The 15,980-nt window shown below is 32.6% G+C and overlaps 1 protein-coding gene across 2 annotated transcripts in view; it reads left to right on the top strand.

Annotated features, from left to right (window-relative positions):
- CARNMT1 (carnosine N-methyltransferase 1) overlaps window positions 1-15,980 on the top strand; it is a 49,476-nt gene that overhangs the window by 10,417 nt on the left and 23,079 nt on the right. For both annotated transcript variants that reach the window (XM_025051400.1, XM_006918446.3), the window contains exons 2-3: window positions 415-610; window positions 1,427-1,590. In XM_025051400.1, the coding sequence (XP_024907168.1) occupies window positions 415-610; window positions 1,427-1,590 (360 nt within the window). The remainder of the gene's footprint in view (window positions 1-414; window positions 611-1,426; window positions 1,591-15,980) is intronic.

Genomic DNA, 15,980 nt, shown 5'->3' with positions numbered 1-15,980 from the left:
CTTAGTTAATTTCAAAACACATTTTATATATATTCTAAAGTAATTTCAGAGCAGCATTCTATTACTTGATGAACCCTATAACATTCAGCTGGTTTTGCTGAAAATTTTAAGTTTGGAAATCGAAATCTTAAAAATAACTTTGTACACCAATTCTGTTTATCTTTCTCTTTTCTTTTAATTGGTCCTGATGTTTACTAGTTATAAACAGTTATCTTTTGGTTGCTTAGAGAACTTGTAATAAGGTAGAAGCAAAATTTTCTAAGTAGGTATCTTTTAAGAAACAAAAAGGTTGCGACAGGACAGTATCCAACATTATATGGAAATAATTGTACAGAAAGACAACCTTAAAATAAGATTGGCCTCTTCTGAGAATTTTTTGCCAATTTAAAAAACTCCTTTTATGTTTTATTTTAGCACCAGTATGCATGAGCGAGTGAACCGGACAGAAAGACAATTTCGATCACTTCCAGCTAATCAACAGAAACTACTTCCTCAGTTTCTTTTTCATTTGGACAAGATCCGGAAATGCATTGATCATAATCAAGAAATACTACTGACCATTGTGAATGATTGCATACATATGTTTGAAAATAAAGAATATGGAGAAGACGTATGTAAAAGTTTGTTCTATTTTTTATTTTAGGGCTTAACCTCTATATTTTAATGTCTGTATCTTTCTCGATTTCATTTTTATAAGTTTGCATGGGTCATTTGCGCTACTCAGGGCATGTTTTCACTTATGTGTTCAGTCATTTGATTGGACTTAGTAGAACAGTATACCAGAAACTGAATTTGTTCACTAATTTTTTTTTCTAAGACTACTAAAATAATCTTTGGCATTTTGATACACTTTCAAATACTGTTCTGGCACATAGAGTTTGTGACTTAAATTTTTGTAACAACTTTACTAGCTACATAAAATTAATTTCCCTTGCTAAACTCAGTATCTGGTATCTGTCGATAATCATCTTTTATTTTAAGAAATTATTTTCACTTATGAATCTCAAGGGACTGGCAGTAATAGAAACTGAAGTCCTCTTTTTGTATCCACAGGATAGATACAGTTGGGCCACTCCAGTGTGAGCCTCTCCATGCTGCCTCATCAATGACCTGGAGGGACTTTCTTTTCTCTCTTAGAGAGAGAATGTTCGGTCTCCATAGCAGCTCAGTGCTGGTCCTCTCCTGAGTAAAGAGTGTTTAATTATATGGTAGTTTCATGATTAATGGACCATAATCTATTGAGGGTAGAAGTGAGACCACCACACTCTTTTCATTTAGGATCTCAAGCTGCACTCGAACCCCGGTTGAGGTGAGAGGCCAGTGATTTATCCACTAACCCACCTATATAGCCCCTTAGTAGCATGTCTGTTTAACCATATTCAACATTGATTTCTCAGGAACTAATTGATTTCTCTTTTATAAACAGGGCAATGGAAAGATTATGCCAGCATCTACATTCGATATGGATAAGTTAAAATCCACTTTGAAACAGTTTGTGAGAGACTGGTGTGAAACTGGGAAAGCAGAAAGGGATGCCTGCTATCAGCCAATCATTAAAGAAATTTTAAAAAATTTTCCAAAAGAGAGATGGTAAATAGTATCTTGTTTTTAACCAGTTTATTTAAGATATCTGAGACATTTCATAGTCTTGATTCATTTTTATGGTTGCTGTGTGCCTTTATTCTTTTCATGTGTGAGTGTGTGGTTTTATATTTGTTTTGGGGTGCTTTGTGTGAGGTTGCAGTTAATGTTTCGAATAATTTTTGCTCTAGCATTTACGGGAAATTATCTAGAAATTACATAATGTGGTTAGATTGGATGTTCATTATCAGTGATGTCTTTTTATAATTTGCTTTATGGCAGAGCAAAAACTGCAAACTTTTAATTTTCCTCATGACATATTTGTAAGCACATGAAGGATTGATAGCTTAGAACAGAGATTCTTCACTTTTTTATGTCATGAAAACCTTGAGTAGTCTAAAGCCCATAATCTGCTTTTCAGAATAACATTTGTAAATGTTTAAGATAAAATACATAGGATTATGAAGAAACCAGTCATTTTGAAATATAGTTATCAAAATACTTAAAAAGCAAATTTGTGATATAATCTGCTTTTTATCATGTATCATATTAAATAAAATCTAGCAGCAAGTGTTATTGTGTTTTGAAAATACTGAATGGTATGTATATTATTTTGAGAATCTCGACAGCTAATAAGAAGTTAAAATATATGTGGTTTGTTTGGTGATTAAGTCACAAGTATTTCTAAAACTACTGTTGTTTGTTGCCCACATTTATAATTGAAGAAAAAATATCAGTTAAAAGTTAATGAAATTAAAATGTAATTTTGTTTTTCTTATCACCTTCTTAGATCCAGTGATTTCTCTCCATAGACCCCTTGGGTTCATGGATCTCAGGTTAGGAACCCCTGACTTAGAGACTGTATGTTTAAAGAGAACCACTGAATGGAGTTTAGTCTGTCATTTAAAAGGTCTTTGTAGAGAGGCTTCTTTTCCTCATCTCTTTCCCCTCCTTAATGATTAACATCTCTAAGTTTGGTATATACTTCCAGAAATTTCAATACTTGTGTGTGTGTATTCTTCCTCTCTTTAAAAAAAAAAAAAAAACAAACTATTTCAGAATAACTTCAAAATTACAAATAAGTTGTATGAATTATACAGATAGCTCCCATATACTAAATTCGTCAATTCTTAACATTTTACATTTGCTTTATTATTTCCTTTACCTGTTTCCCTCTCTCCTTCCTTCTCTCACTTCATGTGTATGTTTAGTATATACATATACATTAAATATATATACACAATTATTAAGCCATTTAAGAGTAGTTTATGTATATCTTGTTTTTTGCTGCTTTAAACTTCAGAATAATGATATTCTCTTACATAACGATATTTTCTTACATAAACACCAAATTAAAGAAATTTAACTGAATACTGTTTTCTAATTTACAGTCTATATTCAAGTTTTATAAATTATCTTGATAATGTCCTTTGTAACACTCATTTTTTTTGTCCAGTCTAGAATCCAATCCAGAGTACTGTGTTACATTTGATCGTAATGTCTTAGTCTTTTAATCTAGAATAGTTCTTTGGCCTTTTTTTGACTTTATGACTTCATAGTTTTGAAGAATGTAAGGAAGTTATTTTATAGACTGTTCCACAGTTTGACATTGTCTGACATTTCTTCATGATTACATTTAGACTATATGTCCCCTGTCAAAATAATATGTGTTTTGTCTGACATTTCTTCATGATTACATTTAGACTATATGTCCCCTGTCAAAATAATATATAATTGATGTTTCCTTTTCAGGATACTGTGACATACAATGTCTGTCAGCCCATCATTGATGATTTTAATTTTGATCACCCAATCAAGATGTTATTTGGTTTCCCTACTGTTTAGTTCTGTTCTTGAAACTAATAAGCAGTTTCTGGGGAGACACTTTGAGACCATGCAGTTAATATCCTGCTACTTCTCACACCTTTTCCCTCTTAGAATTATCGCTCATTGATGATTCTTGCATGAACTAACCTATGCTATGATGATTGTGGAATGGTGATTTTCTAACACTACAATTATCAGTCAGCATTCTACTATGTCAATATATCTATTATCAGGATGGACTCATGGTTCCCATTTTATTCAGTTATATTCAACAGTTATAATCCATTATTGTTGTTTTTTTATTTTGTTTTCACATTGCCTCAGATTTAGCCAACAGGAATGCTTTCAATTGGCTCCTATGTCCTTTTGGCATGCCGTGGTCCAGTCTTTTTTTTTTTTTTTTTTTTGAGCACTTCCTTACTTTCTGGCACAGTAAGATGTTTCAGTCACATCTTGTATCTACCCTAGTTCAGTCCTGGAATGGGGAATACTTTTTAAGGACCTGGTTCCTTTTAATGCAGAATTGTGTATAGAAACCAAGATCTGGCACTAGGCATGTTCATTGTTAATAAGATGTCATTGCTTCTGGGCCTCTCTGTGGAGAGAACACACACACAAAATCATGAGGTTACACTGATACCTCCAATTCATCCAACCCCACTGGGTTTTTCCTTGGCTTCCTTCATTCTCTATATCTGTCTGCTTTTTTCCACAGTGAGGACCCTGGCTTCTGACAACATCAATACATTTACTTATTTACTCAATCCTATAATAAAAATAAAATGGTTTCAGAATTGCTACATCCATACCACTATGAAAAAAAAAACAAAACTACCCAAAGGAGTTCAGGATTAGCTAGCCATTATTTTTCTTCCTAAACCAGAAGTATTTGATAAAAATATTCTTCACATTTTATTTATTTATTTTAGCTCCCCTTCAACCTTCTCACCCTCAGTGTGGTTGTCTTTTATTGGAAATTCAGTACATTGAGGTTTATTTGTTTCTGCTTGCTTTCAGTTCTAGGATCTTGTGATCCTGGTCCCCACCTCATCCTTGTCAATATATTTTTATTTTTTGATTTGGGGACGACTATTAAGTAGGCAAAACCCTATTCCTTCTATACCCCATCTTACCCTCCATCCTCAATCCCACACCACGTGTAGGTAATCAATATCACTGATTTCTTGTTTATCCTTCTTGTTTTTGTTTTTTATGAAAGTAAATAGATACATATTTTTAAGTACCCCCCTTTTCGTACACAAAATGTAGCATACTGTATATTTTATTTTGCACTTTGCTTTTTTCACTTAACAATACATCCTAGAAATAGCTACATATTAGTTCTCAGTTCATGGAAATAGCTACATATCAGTTCTTCACTTAACAATACATCCTAGAAATAGCTACATATCAATTCTCAGTTCATGGAAATATTCTTCCTAGGTCTTTTTTTTTTTTTTACAGCTTCAGAGTATTTCAACCAATCTCCTATATTTGGTTATTTAAGTAGTTGGCAGTATCTTATGATGATAAATAATGCTACAGTTAATAATCTTAAGCCTATGTATCTTTGTATTGTTGGAAATATATCTTTAGTGAAAATTCTTAGGTGTGGGATTGCTGCATTTGGATGGTAAATGTGTGTGTAGTATGGTTTGTGTACTAGTTATCCATTGCTGCATAACAAATTACCACAAATTTAATTGCTGAAAACAACACACATTTCATGGTTTCCGTGGGTCAGAAGTCTGGGCAAGGCTTAACTAAGTTCTCTGTGTATAGTCTTATAAGGCTGCAATCAAGATGTCTGCTGGGCTGTGTTCTCATTTACAGGCTCGGCTGTGGAAGTATCTACTTCCAAGCTCATTCATATTGTTGGCAGAATTTATTTCATTGTTGTTTCAGGCCCTGGCTTCTTGTTGACTGTGGGCTTTCACAAATGGCCACTTCATCAAGCCAGCACGACAATGTAGAGCAAGCAGGCGCCAAATAGAGTCTTACATAATGTAACATAATCATAGGTGTGACATCTGTTCGTTAGAAGCAGCTCATAGGTTCTGCACACACTCAAAGGGAGGAAATTATAAAGTGATGTGACAGCAGAAGGTGGGGGTCACTTTAGTGTCTGTCTGCCACAGTTTTTGCCATATACCCTACTATGAGAGTTGTACTGTTTTACCTTCCTACTAGCAATGTATGAAAGTGCCTGTTTACTCACAGCATAGCCTTGCCAAACATATTATATTATCAAGTATTTGAACTTTTGTCAGTCTAATTGGTGGGAAATTATATCTTGGAATAATTTTAATTTGCATTTCTCTCATTATGAGAGAAGTTGATTGAATATCTTTGTATGTTTAAGGGCCATTTTGTATCTTGTTTTTAGAATTATACATGTCTTTTTCCTCATTTTTAAAAATTAAGACGATGAAATGCACATAAAAAGGTAACCATTTTAAAGTCAACAATTTAGTGGTGTTAAGTACATTCACAATGTTGTGCATCCATCACCTCTACATAGTTCTGAAACATTTTCATCAACCCAAAATAAACCTCATACTCATTAAATAGGTGCTCCTTATTCCCTTCATCCCACTCCCCACCTTTGTTTGTCAGCAGTTTGAATATAAAGTGCCTAGACATGGTTTTCTTTGTCTTTATCCTGCTTGGGGTTTGCTTTGCTTTTGAGGGTCTGAGTAGATATATAACACCAAATCAAATGTTCATTGCTCTTCTCTTTCCAGATGTATCTCCTACCCTTTTCTCTATTTCTTTCTCTCCTGGGATTCCAGATGCATGTACATATATTAAACAGTTTGATATTGTCTTGGGTTTCAGATAACTCTTTTTCCATATTGTCCCTGACCCCTAACTCTTTTTATATTTTAGTTTGGATAATTTCTATTGACTTTGCTTGAACTTCACTGATTATTTATTATGCTGGTCTGTTGATAGACTCATTGAAGCTTCTTTATTTCTGATAATCACATTTAAAAAAAATTCTAGCACTTCCACGTATATATTTTCGTGTGTATGTGTGTTCTTGCTGCTGAAGTTTCCTATTCGTACATGTGATTTGCCTTTTCCCCTTGATTCTTTAACATATTTTTAATGGTTATTCAAAAATTTCTGTCTCACGATTCTATCTAACATATGTGCTCTTTGTGGGCCACCTCTGTTGAAGGCTTCCTGTCATGGGTCACATTTTTTGCTGCTTTGCATGTCTCATGATTTTTTTTATTGAATGCTCAGACAATGTATGTAATGGAACAGTAGAAACTGAATTAAATAATATTGATAACCAGAAAAAAGGCCTTCCTTGTTTTCTGGCAAGCCACTACTATGGGGAGTTGAGTGAATCTCTTAAGTGTTTTTAATATCTAATGTTCTTCTTATGTGTTAATACAATCACTTAATCACTTCAAACAATCACTTAAAAATTTGTCCGTAAACCTATATCTAGAAATGTGGCATTGTAAAGTTTTCATCTGCATCTCACCTTTCACTTCATGCACATTGATTTTAGCAGCTCTACTACAATAGATTAATAGGAAATCTTTGCAGTATTAAGAAATACTCAGACTCTCAAGGCATAGATATATAGTTACTTCTTTAGCAGTAAATGAACTACTGTGTCTACAGGAAACCATTGGTATATTGGTATTGTCATCTGCAAGAATTAACAATTGAGGTTTTTTTTGTTGTTGTTTAGCCAGCTTTTAGACATGCAATGGCTGCTAATCTACCTTGTTTGAATACCTGTATGTGTATGTGCCATGTAGGTGGTCTTTAGCTGAATAAGAGTCATAAAAATCACTCACTGTATTTCTTTATGCTTGTAGATAATAATTTTTGGTATTTTGTGATATAAATATCTTCTGAAAACACTGAAGGGGTAAGAGTTTCATTATATACTTGTGATTACTTAAAGCTTTCACTATTTTTATTCCTTCATTGACGACACTTTACTGACATAAATATTTCTTGATTAAACAGTGTTCTGAGTGTGAGACCCAGAAATAGTTTGGTAAGGAGTAATGTTGGAAGCACAATTGAATTTATTGTTATTTAAGCCATGTTATCAAATGTAAAAAAAAAGACCCTTGCTTATTTCTGCATGTTCAAATATCTAATGCACAAGATTCAGGAGTAGTATAAGTAATAATTCATTGCCTTTTTTTTCTTATACACTGCAGATACAATTTAGGACTTTTTTAGTGACATGTTTTTCTAGTAAGAATTTTATTCATAGGCTTCAGAGCTAGACAGATTTCAAATACTTCAAGTACTGGAACTGCTTGACATATATAGTACTCATCTTACAAGCATTTAATTTACATTTTTAGTGTACATGGACTTTTTAATGCATTTTGTATTTGTTTATTAGTGAGGACACAGTATGGTTGGGGCTTCTAATTTTTTATAGAATACTGTCTTTTCTTCATGCTTTTGATACTCTTTATTATGTCTGGATCGAAGATGGTTTGTCATAGATGAGATTGTATGATCTTTAACTCTTCTTTTTGCATGTATTAATCCCTTGTCAGATACATGATTTGTAAATACTTTCTCTCATTCTGTAGGTTGCCTTTTTACTTTCTTGAGACTGTCCTTTAATGTACAAAATTTTATAATTTTGGTGAAATCCAGTTTATTTTTTTGTTGCTGACTGTACTTTTCATGTCATATCTATGAAACCATTGCCAAAGTCAATGTCATGAAGATTTTCCCCAATAGTTTCTTCTGATAGTTTTAGTTCTTAAGTTTAGGTCTTTGATTAATTTTGAGTTAATTTTTGTATATGGTGTAAAGTGAGGTCTAACTTCATTCTTTCAAATAGGGATAGCCAGTTTTCCCAGCACTATCTGTTAAAAAGACTGTCCTGTCCCATTGAATCATCTTGGTGCTGTTGTTGAAAATCAATTGACCATATAGGTGAGGGTTTATTTTCAGGCTCTGTATTCTATTCCATTGGTCTATGCATCTGCCCTTATGCCAGTACCATACTGTTTAAATCTCTGTAACTTTGTAAATTTTGAAGTCAGGAAGTGTGAGTCCTACAATTTATTCTTTTTCAAGATTATTTTGGCTATTTGGGGCCCCTTGCAATTCCATATCAATTTTAGTATCAGCTTTTCCTTTCTGTGCAAAAGGCTACTGGAATGCTGTTAGGAATTGTGTTGAATGTGTAGATTGTTTTGGACAGTGTGACATCTTAACAATGTTAAATCTTTCTATCAATGAATAAGGATGTGCTTCCATTTATTTAACTTTTCTTTAATATCTTTCAGCAGTGTTTTATAGTTTATAGTGTACAAGTTTTTCACCTCCTTGGTTAGATTTATTCTTAAGTATTTAATTCTTTTAGATGCTATCGTAAATGGAATTGCTTTCTTAATTTCCTTTTGGGATTGCTCATTGAGCATGAAGTTAGCTGTGGGTTTTCATAAATACCCTTTATCATATTGAGGAATTTTCCCTTTATTCCTACTGTCCTGAGGGTTTTTATCATGAAAGATGTTGCATTTTTGTCAGATGCCTTTTATGTGCCAAACAAATGATTGTTTTTTTTATTACATTGATTGATTTCTTTATGTTGAACCACCTTTGCATTACTGAGATAAATTCCACTTAATCATGGCGAATAATCCTTTTAATATGTTCTTGGGTTCAATTTGATAATATTTTGTTGAGGATTTTTACTTTTATACATATAAGGGATATACATCTTTTTTCTTTTGTAAAAATTCTTGTGAAATTTTTTTTTTCTTCTGATGCCTTATCTGACTTTGGTATGAGGATAATCCTGACCTCATAGAATAAATTAGGAAGTGTTCTCTCCTCTTCATACTCCTTCAGTTTTTTCTGAAAGTTTGAGAAGAATTAGTGTTTATTATTCTTTAAATGTTTAGTAGAATTCACCAGTGAAACAATCTGGTCCAGGATTTTTCTTTGTTAGAAGGGATCTTTACCTTTTGCCCATGGAATATTGAGGTGGCAACGTTGAAATCTGCTTTTAATTCTTCTTTATAAAATATGAAATCTTCCTCAGTAAGACTTGTTTTGAGGACTCATGGCTTAAGTTGGAATAACTAAAAATTATACAGTTCTTAAAGGCTATCTGTGTTTACCTTAATAAGTGCTACAGTTAATTGTTATTTACTAATGGTCTTACAATAACTGTTCTACAACTGTTAGAATTTTGATCTAATCTCTTATATTTCCTCATTTTTCACAAATTTTAAAGATGTTTCAAGGTTTTGGAACTTTTATAAACATTGTTGCTTCAAAGGAGTATGATATCCTTAAAGTTTCTAGCTGGTACTCTCTCTCAATGTGTATATTCAGTGCTCTGTTCCATAAAATAATTGGTAATAGTAGAAAAATAGTAGAAAAATAAGCTTCTGGAAACATAAAGTTCAGGTATTTTTCAAAATTCAAAAAGTTTCTGAAAAGTAAGACATAAGAGAAAAATTAAATGTTTTTTCTTGTGAACAGGTAAAATATTTCACAGGGTTCAGAATTTCAAAGGATAAAGTCTCCTTCCCCTAGGTGTTACCCAGCCACCCATTTTACTTCTCTGAAAGTAATCAGTGTTATAAAAGTGGACAGGGACAACTAAACTTTAAATGAAGTGTGCCGAAATATCAAACTCTTGTTTTGCTATTCTTGAACCCATGGGAAAGTTACACATTTCTTCGCATGTCACTTGTTTTTCCTGTTGAATTTAGATTGGTTTCTTTATAGTAGATAAGATGAGCCATCAAAAAACCTTAAAAAATAAAGCTAATAAAACACAGTAAAGTCTGTGTCCATATTAAAGTGATAATTTTGCCATAAAAAGTAAACTCCAAGTCCTAGAAAAGGGACAAAATTATAGCCCTTCAGAATCCAGGTTGATTCCAGGTAAATCCTGATCAAGTTTGGAACTCAGGTAAATTTCCAGGATCCTCTTTGTGCCATAGCAAACATTTGATGTCTTTACATTCAGGCTGGATTGACTCAGAATTTATGTCAGCTAGCCTTTTGTGTTCTTTTCTTACCGAAATTTCAATAAAGGCCTTTTCTAATTGAGCTGTCTATAAGAGATAGTTTCCTTAAATATGTATAGAGTTAACTAATTCCTTAAATATGTATAGAATTAACTAATAATAACTTAATTATTAAAATATTTTTCCTATGAAAACACATTTGTCTTATCAATTTGTCCAATTTGTTCTTGTTTAGAATTTTTAAATGCCTGGTCTGCAAGCACAAGCAGCTTTGAAGTCACAGATTAATGTTTGTATTGGGGTCTATTTGTTACAGAAGCAAATGCTTTTTTAATTGCACTGAAAACACTTCAGTAGTTATTAGCTTAAGAATTTAGTGCTATAAAGTTTATAGTTGCTAATGAAAGAGAGATTTTTAAGTTTGAGTCCTAACTGAAATGACAAATCAGAACCATACAGAATCATTCTCATGAATCCTGAAAATTGCTGTATAGAAATCCTGAAAACTTGTGAAAATCTTAATTTCATTAACCCTTTCTATTTTGGAAGTATTTGAAGTGATATTTTGTTTGTGGGATGAAAATCTGTTGTCTTTGTCTAACATTCAATTTATGTCTTAGCACTCCAAGAAGATCCTGGTATACTACTGACTATATTGAATATATTTTTTCTTTTATATAACTGGGCATAAGGAAAAAATATGCTGAGCTTTAAAGAAGCATTTTTCCACTTAAAATAAAGAATATAAGCTATAATTTATAAAAGAATTATTTTAGCTAAATAAACCATTTTAAAAAAGAAAATGGAGGAAATGTAGACTGTCAAAAAGTAAGAGTAGCATAGAGACTGAAAATAGATTTCTCCCTCATCTTGAAAGCCCTCTTAGATCAAAGACAGATACATAGTTCAGGTTTCCTTCAAATCAAGATCTCAAAGCTCGTACAATCCAAGGTTTCAAGTGCTTACAAATTCAGAGTGGACAAACAATTCAAGACTGATAACTTAGTAGAAAAAATAATATAAGTAGACAGTTCACAGAAAAAGAAAAGATGCTCAATCTCCTAAGAAAATTCAAATGTAAAAACCACACTCAGATGCCATTTTTCACTTACTACATTGTAAAGATTTAGAAGTTCTATAACTATTACTGAAAATACGAAGAAACATGTTGCTGACAGAAGAATAAATTAGTAAAATTTTTATGGAGGCAACTTGGTAATATTTAAGAACAATGAAATATATTTTTTGACTCTTGTAATTCAATTTTGGAGAAGCTTTCTACAGATACATGCCTGCCTATTGTAAAATTATTTATGCTAAGGGTGTTAGTATTAACATATTAACTAAAGACAGGAAACAATCTAAATGCCCTTAATTAGTGGATTTTGATACATTATTATACAATCATGAAATGGTATACTTTTTCAGTCATAAAACAGATTAAGAAAGTTCTATGTACTGATAGGGTAAGAGGTTCAAGATGTCTTAGATCATCGTTGGTAAACTTTTACTTAAAGGGCCAGCTAGTGAATATTTTAGGCTTTGCAGGCACTGTGATCTCTGGGAACTGCTCAGTTCTACTGTCATTGGAATGCTGCCATAGATAGTAGATAAATGAATAGGCATGACTGTGTTCCAATACTAATTTACAAAAACAGATGACTGACCTGTGGGTCACAGTTACTGACTACTGTATTAAATGAAAGAAGCAAAGTGAAGAACTTGCATAAACTGTAACATGTGAATGAAGTACTGAAAGCATTGAGAAATGAGTTCAAGCTTTGCCTGGGATATTTGAGAAAGACTTTCTAGATAAGGTGATAATTTAAACTACGTTTCTATGGATGTGTAGGAGCTCTAAAGATTAAGGTGAGAAAATGTTCTATGGAATTGGTGAGAAGTTGTTAGGCTGATGTGTGGAGTTCTTTGTTGGGAGTAAGGTAAGTTGGGGTCATATTTTTGAAGGGGCTAAATACTAATTCTGATTCCTAACCATTTTCTTCTACTTTGAAAAAATTTTTCAACACCTAGTTCTATTAAACTTCAAATTTTTGTTATAAAGATTCTTTTGCATTTTTTAAAGAAACATTTCAGATACAGTTGAAACTGCCCAGCAAACCATGTTCAGAGCACATTCTTCTCTCCAGAGAAAACAATTAACATGAATTTGTTTGTTACTCTAATCTTAACCTTTCTGCATTAACAGTATGCTCATATAGCCATAAACGTACATATATTGTGTTGTTTAGTATATTTTAAAAGTTCATCTAATGGTTTGTGATGTCATTTCACAACTTTTTTTTTTTTTTTACCCATATCTCTGTATGGACCAACTCTGATCAATAGAAATGTAATTCAAGCCATATATATACGTTAAGTTTTCTAGTAGCTACATAAAGAGGTAAACAGAATCAGATGAAGTTAATAATATTCTTTAGTAACCCAGTATACATTCCTTTTTTTATGCTAAGTCTTTGAAATCTGGTATTATTTTACTCTTCCAGCGCATCTCAATTAAGACTTGCCACAGTTTAAGTATTCAGTAGCTATCCACAAGTGATTAGTGACTTTTACTAATTGGACAGTGAACTGCTGTGATCAGAACTGAACCCTTTTGATGCTTGAAGGTAGTACATACTCCTACCACCAGGGGTCAGCTAAGTGTCATGTTGACACAAGAGAAAGTATTTTGTTTTGGAATTAGCTAATCTGTGACTGCAATGTAAAAATCATTCTGTGTCCAATAAAGGAAACCTCTCAATATTTACTGTTGGTAAGATAGGTGGAATGCAAAGGGTGGTGCAAACGTGATCCATAGCCTCTTTAGACACACTGTGACACAGTGGCTCTCTGTTCTGTCCTTACAAATGTACCCTTTCTTCATTCTTACTTGTCTGGAATAAACTATTGAGACTTTTCCGACTATTGTCCAGGAGTGTTATATTTGTAGTAAATACACTGCTTCTCCATAGTTACGCCTTAAAAACTAGGTAAACTTGTTTACTTATTTTTGCTAGTAATCTCCAGCAGACAATATCTGATTATTGAGCCATATATTAATTATATGCCTCTATTCCTGGTTTTCTAAGTTTTAACTGGGTTTAAAATCAGTTCGCCTTCTAGGTCTGTACTTAGATTTATATTTCTCTTTTTCTCCACAGAAATACCTTCATAGAAATGTCCTAGACTTTATAAGGATCCATAGCAGAAACTTTTTAGGTTGCCTTAGTTTCACATACATTATAATTAGATGGACTTTCTGTTACTCTGTTAATATGCCTTGTATAAAGACCCAACTGAAAAAAAATCTAGCTAAGAACAAAGATTTAGGGAAAAATTCCCTCCATCTTGCCTATTTGTTGTTAATTCTTGATCATTTTTTCAATTCTGGAGAGTTTTGATGTCTCTTTTTTTGTCAAAATACAAATAATCGGTACATCTATACTCTCTGCTAACTCTGAAAATAGGGCCTTGATGTATTCTGCATTTCATGGCTCCATTACAACCTTCTCATAACAGTTTTATCCAGAAACTTTCTACCACAAGGTGGGGGTATAGGGTTCTATGGCCCTGGTTAGTAAGAGAGAATTTGATAATAGCAGTAATAAAGTTAACTTTCCTTAGGTTAACAAAATAATAGTTGATACTATTCTTAAAAAAATTTTACCTTAAGGTTAACATGGTTCTTAATGTCTGCATGGTATTTTTTGTTTTAATTAACATACAGTAAAATTTACCTTTTTTTAGTGTATAGTTCTGTGAAATTTTACAGAACTATACACATGGAGTTTTGTAACTACCAAGAGGATACAGAATTTTCATCACCCCTCCAAAAACATTCGTCTTTCCCTTTGTGGTGACACACTCTCCTCACCCTTTACCTATGGTAACTGCTGATCTATCACTATAGTATGTTCTCGAGACTGTCATAAATGGAATCATATAATGTCAGCTTTCGAAATGGGCTTTTTGACTCAATAATGCTACCATGATTTCATTTAGGTTGTTTGCCACAGTAATTTTTTTACTCAGATTATCAGCCATTCAGAAATTATTAGTGTTATTTTTATGTAAAGATTTAAGTACTCTGGATTTACTTGCAAATCCTACTTTTGGTCGCATTACTTTGATTTTTAGAAAAATTCTAAGCTGACAACAGGCACATGGGAAAAATGCATGTTTGGATTGGGCAAATGGGAACTGAAAAAAGGAAAGAAGTAGTTCTGGAGAGAAGGGGTTTTTGGTGTGTCTGCTGGGAATGGAAAAAGAAAGAGAGAGACCTGGGTGCAGTGCCATACCACTTTATAAAAGGGGTAGCACAGAGTTCTATAGCTAGAAGTTTTTCAAATTCTAATACTAAACTTTCATACGTTTTTGTTAGATAACCGATATAGGTAGGCCTGAACAAGGTGAGAGGATGTACTCATTCTCTTCATTAAAAATTAAAGTGCTCGCACACGCACACACACATACATATACACATTATCTATAATCTAGAATGAGAAGAAAGCATTTTATTTCAGCGAAAACTATTATATGGCACCCTGACATTAGTTTGCCCTTATCAAGCATTATAGAATGTCCTGCTAATCATAATAAGCCTATTTGTTAGAAATCATTTTTAAAAATTTTAGTTTACACCTTATTGTATATATACAATTCAACAGTGAAACAAGCTAAATTAATTATTAAGGTTTTTATTCAGATACATGCTTCATATGTTAAGACTAAATAATCCTGGGCAAATTCCCATGTTACTATATTTGCAGACTGAATTTTCAAAAGCCCCATAGTTATGTTTGTTTTTCATTTCAAACTGGGAAATGCAAAGATTATCATAGGGCTGCTAGTAAAGAGCCTGTTAGGAACACGCCAAACTTAAAAAGACCCTGTAGTTTAAAGATAAAGAATTACGCATAGGAATAGATTTGGAAATTGGATTTGGTTTATGAACTAAATTTGGTGGATACAGACAATATTGAAATTCATTTTTAATTGTCATGACAGTTGATACACACATTTTTTTCTTTGGTTTTCTGTAGGAATGCCATTTTAGTTTCCTTAGGGTTATATTGATTTGCCAGAAGTCCAGAGAAAGGTCTTTGATTTGATAAGGCTAATTTTTAGCAGTTTGAAAGTGGAATAGATTTTATAGCAAAAGGAATTTGTGATGGTAGAGTGATGCTTATAAGTGGAGAACAGTTTGGTTGTGCTCCTGGTTGTGATATATTTGCTATCGTATATGCTCAATTAGAAGACAGTTCCTCATTTTCCCCATGAGATTATCCCCTCTCTATGCCAACTGAAATACAAGCTTTTAAAGATAGACCTGACACATTAAAATTTATATATATTTATTTACATAAATCGTATTAAATATAGAATTTAGAAATAAAATTAAATTTTGTTTTACTGTCTCAGATGATAAAATAATTTTGTTCAATCTCTTCGTATGTATTGGGATCCCTTTGAGATAATTTGTCTTCCTAAGACAGTTGTTCAGGTGACAGCTACTAGGAATATGAGTGTCTTCATAAGTCTTCAGATCTAAGGTGACTACATATTTTCTGAAAAATAATA

This window comes from Pteropus alecto, unplaced genomic scaffold (genome assembly GCF_000325575.1).
Source record: "Pteropus alecto unplaced genomic scaffold, ASM32557v1 scaffold95, whole genome shotgun sequence".
NCBI lineage: Eukaryota > Metazoa > Chordata > Mammalia > Chiroptera > Pteropodidae > Pteropus > Pteropus alecto.
This window is presented reverse-complemented; position numbering and strand designations above follow the sequence as displayed.